This window comes from Macrobrachium rosenbergii, chromosome 28 (genome assembly GCF_040412425.1).
Source record: "Macrobrachium rosenbergii isolate ZJJX-2024 chromosome 28, ASM4041242v1, whole genome shotgun sequence".
Classification (NCBI taxonomy): domain Eukaryota; kingdom Metazoa; phylum Arthropoda; class Malacostraca; order Decapoda; family Palaemonidae; genus Macrobrachium; species Macrobrachium rosenbergii.
The window spans coordinates 1,762,234-1,770,000 of record NC_089768.1 but is presented as its reverse complement, the minus strand read 5'-3'; the positions used below and the strand labels follow the sequence as shown (position 1 = coordinate 1,770,000).

Below are 7,767 nucleotides of genomic sequence, written 5' to 3'. Positions count from 1 at the left end.
CCTGACTGCCTTTTTTCTCCTTTTTTGTTGGGAAATTTCCTTGTTTTTTCTAGAATGAACATTGATAAACCTTCAAAGCTCTCCTATCCCCAGCGTTTGTGTCCTGGGGTAGGAGGCAAAAAATGTAACACCTTTAGATCCAGCGTCGACACGGACCCACACACTCTCTGTCCATCTTGCAAGGGGCGTGTGTGTTCATGAGATGCTCCTTGTAGTGAGTGTTGTTCTTGGTCTCCTGAGCAATAGAAGAGGTTCGAAGGGAGGAGACACTACCGTCGTAAGCTAGCCAAGGAATCGTCCGAGGGTAACACGCCCCCGACGACTCCAGTGGTGGCTAATGTGTCGGGTTCGTTTCTCCCTCCCTGCGAACTTCCCCTGCTTGCTCCCTCTCCCTCGGGTGAGGACTCCCCCTCCCCTTCCTCATTCGTTTCATCAGGTAAAGAAGGGCGTGGGGGAGCTGTTGACCAGGACATCCTCTCGGGTCTCTTCTCATTCTAGGGGGGAGATTTTTCCCCCAGAATGAGCAGAGACTTCCCAGCCTAACCTGACTTTTTCCTCAGGTTTTGGGTTGGATAGCCAGGCGTCAGACCTATCCTCGGCCTGGCTACACCTGGGTCTACCTGGTGTTCCATCACTGGAGGGTCTGGTATCTCATCTGTCTGGCACTCCAGTGACAACACATGCGGCAACCACAATCACCACCACTTCGGTTACCATGTCGGGATTTGCTAAGCTACCCGTGTCGGTGGCTTCTCATCTGGATACCCAGGTTTCGGCTGCCCCTGCCGCACACCATTCAGTACCGCTGCCTCCTGGGTTCCTTGCCCCGCCCTCACGATCGGGACCTTCCTACATGGTGACGTCTACAGTGCCGTATGTAACAGTTCCTGCCCCTGTTGCTGCTCCTGGCCCAATGATGACAACGATTCCAGCTCCTCGCTTCCGTCTCCCAGCCAGGCACATCGGCTGACTCTCTCCCCATACCTTTTTATTTTTTATTTTTTATTTATTATTATTATTTTTTTTTTTTTGAATGACAACTCTCCTATCAGCGCAGAGATATAAGCTAATTTTACCAGTAGGTAAGTATCCAAATAATAAATTTTACTATGAAAATTTATATTAATCATGAAAGAATCTTACTCCTCAGAGAGCATGCCAGCTAATGCTGTTTGTTTTGCTCAGGCCACATGTCTTCTCTGGAGAAGTTAGTCCTGAGTGTTCAATTTTGGATGATACCTCTTCAGTTGCACTTGAGAGGCTCTGGCACGGAGAGACTCAGCCTGACCATGAGTTGTATGTCTCCCAAGTTCCAGGCCCTCAAGCCTAGGCAGTAGACGTTATGGTTCAAGATTGGACAAACCTATTTGTGTAAGCCTGCCTATGTTTCTGCTGTTGATGGGGGTACTCTAGGGTTGAGGACTACTGGGAACACCACGTTTCTAATTGTGCTTTGGTGGCTTAGGTGGCTTTAGTTCCCAGTACTTCCACATATCAGTAGAGTTCCTAGGCATTTCCTCCATAGACAAGTATGCTTTGTCAGGCATGGATAGGGAAGTTTGACATAAATATTGAAATACTTCACCTAACTGCATGGAAACTCATCTAGCTCCTCAGCTACAGAGAATTACAAGTCATCTACGGGTCCTTTCCTAATGACAAAGAGGAAAGTCCACTAATTTCTTGTTCAGTATTGCAGGAGCTTTATAGATTGTGGTGCAAATCCAGGAACAGTTCTTGTCTTTGCACCAATATCAACAAGGTAATAATAAGTGGCTGTATTTTGATAAATTAAACACAAGAAAAATCCTCTAAAAATGCGTATACCTGAATATTTTAATAGTTTTATCACAAAAAGTGCATTTAGTCATGAAAATATGAAAATACAGTAATTAGTGAATATTTCTCAGTGAAAAATACCGCGAATGGGTGAATTTTCCACGAATAATGGGTGGATACGTTCCACAGAGAAATCCGCGAATGCGAGAGTCCGGGAATTGTGAGAACACAAATACGGGGGGTTTACTGTACGTCCCATCTTAACCATTAAGGAAGCAGTGTAGGAATCTATTTTGCACTGGCAAGAATCTTTAGCTTCCTAAGTCTTAGAATGCAATGGCTTTCTTTACTAATCCTTAATCCTTGAAGCACACCATGCATTGTCTCAGAGGATTGTCCCCTTTTGAAGGTGAAGCTGCACGATATCAGAGCAACAGCTACATCGATCATTTTCATCAGCACCTCTCTCTAGACTCTCAAGTCTTGGCAGCACAGTGGTGGTGTAACTCTGTATTCACTTCTAACTACTTTGGGGCCGTCTATATCCAGTAGGAAGACTGCCGTACACTAGCACCTATAGTGGCGGCAGGGGAGATTTCTCCTAGTCTTCCCTTTATGCGTTATGAATAGATGTAGGTTTTCACTATCGACCCCATCTTGGGTAAGTTAGGAACCTTATGTATTGGAGTTCATACATGTACTCTACTTTTGTTTTGATTGCAGTATTATGCTTAGTTGTATTTGCTTTGTTTCTCTTAGGTAGGGGCAAACAAAGTTCATTAGAGTGAATAATGTTGGACTTATGTTGCATAGCCATTGCTCCTTATTGGAGAAAGCTACCCAGAGCTGATTAAGAACCACCTTTTTTGGGCAAAATTGTTGGTGTTGTTTTGGGTGTGAGGTGCCACAGCAACTTTTTTAGGTAGGTGGTAACCCTTTAGGGATCATGTTTAGTTGTGATTTTAGCTCCCATCAGCTCTACAGGCCTGAGGCACAGAGTCCAAACTTGTCATTCTGTGTTGCACAATCTCAACCAGTGGCTATATTCAGGGTCCACAGTTCACCTCCTTCAAATAGTGGACCTCACCAAATGGAGATCCTCATCTGACAAGCACTTCCCATGGGATTGTATGCATCAGGAAGCAGTGATAAAGATATTTCTAATATCTGATAATTTGGTTATAGGGAAATGTCTTCCCCTCCTCCTCCTGCACTCAGTGTTGGAGTCAGCTAATGATAGATGGTAAGTTTCACCTCAAAAATAAATATTTTTATGATAAAATCAAGTTTTAGATACTGTACTTAACCCTCTATCATTGAGTTCCCTCCCTCCTCCCCTCTTAAGAGATTAAGAGAAGAATGACAACCAAAACATTTGCTGTCCTACCCCTACCCTCCAAAGAGTCGGGGTAACCATTGGGAGCATTCGTTAATGATCGTTTCAATTTTAACACTTATCGAACCCATGCCAAGTAGCCGCAGGTAAAGCTAATGATAGAGGGTAACTATCTAAAAAATTTACTCAATCATAAAAATCATTATTTTATCATAAAAATCATTATTTTCTAAAGTATAGAAGCAATTTTCTAAAGTATAGAAAGCAGAGCCTTTTATCATATTCCCACCTCATCCAGCTAAGTAGTCCATCTCGTACCAAGGAATACTCCGAGACTAAAGGATCTGGTTTGTATACCCAGGAAAGACACAAATACTTTAACAATTTATGATATTAGTTATGAAAAATTTCTTGGTTTCAGAGGTGTTTGTTATAAAAAATTTCATGGTTGCAGAGTTATTGATGGATGGGGATTTTGGATACAGTATTGATGTTGTACCAAGTCCACTAGAAAAGTATCTTGTTATTGGTAGATTGAATAATACAATAGAATGATAGCTTGCTTATAGCAAGGATTTTTTGTTGTAGTTTGTTTGTTTTTATATACTGTACTGTAGATTTTTTCAAATAATTGTACAGGCAGTCCCCGGTTATCGGTGATCCTGTTTTACGGTGCTTGTCTAGCAAAAACAGTAACTGGATTTTCGGCGATGATAAGCGCTGTTATCACCGATTTTCTGTCATCTCCAATTTTCGGGACTTCCTGTATAGGAAAATGAAGGTTAGGCGTTAATATTGCCTTTTCTCAGTTTTTTTTTTTTTTTTTTTTTTTTCTATTTCAGAACAAGTTTCCCCATATAATTATGCAAGATATTTTATTGATACTTGATTATGCTGTTGTGTTCCTCAGGTGTGGTCATTGTAAACGATTAAGTCCAACATGGGATGATCTTGGAAAGAAATACAATGAAGCCGATCCACAAGAAGTTATTATTGGTAAAGTAGACTGCACTCAGCACACCACACTCTGCTCATCACAGGATGTCACAGGCTACCCAACGTAAGTTTATCTTCAAAAGGTAATTTATTCCAACACAATATACAAACCCTCGGTCCTTTACATTAGGATTACTTTCAGGCGTAGGCTGGAAACAGCCGTTGAACTTCAAACAAGGTGGTTAGGCAGTTAACTACTGTCCGGGAGGCGGGAGTATCGCCTGCCCAGATGTAAACATTCCAATTTGCTTTCGGCCGTCGTGGAATGCGGATGTTGTTTCTTCGCTCTCTGCCTGACTGCCTTTTTTCAACCTTTTTGGTGGGAAAATTCCTTGTTTTCTAGCATGAATCCTGATAAACCTGCTAAACCCTCCTATCCCCAGCGTGTGTGTCCTGGGGTAGGAGGCAAGAAATGTAACACCTTTAGATCCAGCGTCGACAGGGACCCACACGCTCTGCCCATCTTGCAGGGGGTGTGTGTGTTCGCGCGACGCTCCTTGTAGCAAGTGTTGTTCTTGATCTCCCGAGCAATGGAAGAGGTTCGAAGGGAGGAGACGCTACAGTCGTAAGCTAGCCAAGGAATCATCCGAGGGTAACACGCCTCCGACGACTCCAGAGGTGGCTAATGTGTCGGGTTCGTTTCTCCCTCCCTGCGAACTTCCTCTGCTTGCTCCCTCTCCCTTGGGTGAAGACTCCCCCTCCCCTTGCTCATTTGTTTCATCGGGTGTGGAAGGGCTGGGGGGGGGGGCGGTTGACCAGGACATCCTCTCAGGGGTCTCTTCTCGTTCTAGGGGGGAGTTTTTTCCCCCAGAATGAGCAGACTTCCCAGCCTAACCTGACTTTTTCCTCAGGTTTTGGGTTGGATAGCCAGGCATCAGACCTATCCTCGACCTGGCTACACCTGGGCCTACCTGGCACTCCATCACTGGAGGGTCTGGTATCTCATCTGTCTGGCGCTCCAGTGTCAACACACGCAGCAACCACAATCACCACCACTTTGGTTACCATGTCGGGATTTGCTAAGCTACCCAAGTCGGTGGCTTCTCTTCTGGACACCCAGGTTTCGGCTGCCCCTGCCGTACACCATTCAGTACCGCTACCTCCTGGGTTCCTGGCCCCGCTCTCACGACCGGGGCCTTCCTACATGGTGATGTCTACAATGCTGTATGTAACTGTTCCTGCCCCTGTTGCTGACCCCGGCTCGATGATGACAATGATTCCGGCTCCTCGCTTCCCTGTCTCCTAGCCCAGCACATTGTCCGACTCTTTCCTTATACCTTCAACCCTGGTTCGGCCCGGCCTGGCTGCTCGCGCACCACCCGTGCCTGCATTCCCGTCCCCGCTCCGTACGTTCCTGGCTGCCATGCAGATGCTCCAGCCTGGTAACTGCTGGCCCAAGCACCGCGTAGCTGCCCGGGTTGCGCCTACTGCTGTGCCCCCCCCCGGTTGCTCCTGCTTCATCGGCTGCACCTGCGTGGATTGGGGATGTAACCACGATCCTGAGGAAGATGGCAAAGAAGAAGTCAAAGAAGAGATCAAGAAAGGTGTCGTCGTCTTCGTCATCATCATTGTCTTCGTCAGCTACCTCTTCTTCTCCTTCCGAGGCTTCACGGTCAAAGAAGTAGTAGTCTGCCTCCCCCCCCACCAAGAAGTCTCACACTGAGACTTCTAAGGGACTGCCTCCTTCCACAGGGAAGGCAGTGGGATCTCTCGCTGGTTCTTCCCGATCCACGGATCAGGGAACCGCTGCTCTGGCCCCCGGTCAGTCGCATCAGGAGCCAAGGGCGTGCAGACCACGGTCCGCACCCTCACTGCTCATTGGGCGAGCGGGTTCCATTCTCAGTTACCACTCTGTTGGCCGCGAGTTCGAATCTCCAGCCGGCCAATGAAGAATTAGAGGAATTTATTCTCGCTATAATGTGGTTCGGATTCCACAATAAGCTGTAGGTCCCGTTACTAGGTAACCAATTGGTTCTTAGCCACGTAAAATAAATCTAATTCTTCGGGCCAGCCATAGGAGAGCTCTTAACCCTTAAACGCCTACTGGACGTATCATACGTCGACTAAAATTGTCTGTTGGGTGCCAAGTGGACGCATCGTGCACGTCGACTACAAAAATTTCAACCTTCGTCAACTTTGACTCGACCGAAATGGTCGGAAAACGCAATTGTAAGCTAAAACTCTTACATTCTAGTAATATTCAATCATGTACCTTCATTTTGCAACAAATTGGAAGTCTCTAGCACAATATTTCGATTTATGGTGAATTTTTGAAAAAACTTTTTCCTTACGCTTCGCTGCTGTAACTCGCCAAAAATTTCAGAAATTCTTTTCGTCATTTTGTCGTAATTTTTGCACTGTTTTATATTAGCCGTTACATAAAGTTTTATATATGAAAATGTGCACAATTTCATGTAAAATACAACCCATGGTTGTAGCTTTTATCAGTTTGGAAATATTTTCATATAAACCACGATAACTGCCAAAATTTCAACCTTCGGTCAAATTTGACTCGACCTAAATGGTTAAAAACGCAATTGTAAGCTAAAACTCTTACATTCTAGTAATATTCAATCATTTACCTTCATTTTGCAACAAATTGAAAGTCTCTAGTACAATATTTCAATTTATGGTGAATTTTTGAAAAAAACCTTTTTCCTTATGTCCGTGCCAGAAATTCTTTCGTCATGTTGTCGTAATGTTTGCACTGTTTTATATTAGTCGTTACATAAAGTTTTATATATGGAAATGTGCAAAATTTCATGTAGAATACAACAGAAAATAACTCATGGTTGTAGCTTTTATCAGTTTTGAAATAATTTCATATAAGTCACGATAACTGCCAAAATTTCAACCTTCGGTCAACTTTAACACGACCGAAATAGTAAAAAAACGCAATTATAAGCTAAAACTCTTACATTCTAGTAATATTCAATCATTTACCTTCATTTTGCAACAAACTGGAAGTCTCTAGCACAATATTTCGATTTATGGTGAATTTCTGAAAAAAAAACTTTTCCTTACGCTCTGAGGCTGTAACTCGCCGAACATCTCCGAAATTCTTTCACACGTTGTCGTAATGTTTGCATCGTTTTTACTTTAGTCGTTACATAAACTTTTATATATGAAAGTGTGCGCAATTTCATGTAGAATACAACAGAAAATAGCTCATGGTTGTAGCTTTATCAGTTTTGAAATATTTTCACATAAATCACGATAACTGCCAAAATTTCAACCTTCGGTCAACTTTAACTCGACCGAAATGGTCGAAAAACGCAATTGTAAGCTAAAACACTTACATTCTAGTAATATTCAATCATTTACCTTCATTTTGCAATAAATTGGAAGTCTCTAGCACAATATTTCGATTTATGGTGAATTTTTGAAAAACATTTCTACTTCGTCTGTGCGCTGTAACTCGGCCGAACATCTCAGAAATTCTTTCATCACGTTGTCATAATGTTTGCACCGTTTTATATTAGTCGTTACATAAACTTTTATATATGAAAATGTGCGCAATTTCATGTACAATACAACAGAAAAAAACTCATGGTTGTAGCTTTTATCAGTTTTGAAATATTTTCATATAAATCACGATAAATAGAAAAAATTCGACTTTCAGTCAACTTTAACTCGACCAAAATGGTCGAAAACTG

The 7,767-nt window shown here is 43.2% G+C and overlaps 1 protein-coding gene across 2 annotated transcripts in view; it reads left to right on the top strand.

Moving 5' to 3' along the window:
- Positions 1–7,767, top strand: part of prtp (pretaporter) — a 63,056-nt gene that overhangs the window by 10,843 nt on the left and 44,446 nt on the right. For both annotated transcript variants that reach the window (XM_067129893.1, XM_067129892.1), the window contains exon 3: positions 4,026–4,175. In XM_067129893.1, the coding sequence (XP_066985994.1) occupies positions 4,026–4,175 (150 nt within the window). The remainder of the gene's footprint in view (positions 1–4,025; positions 4,176–7,767) is intronic.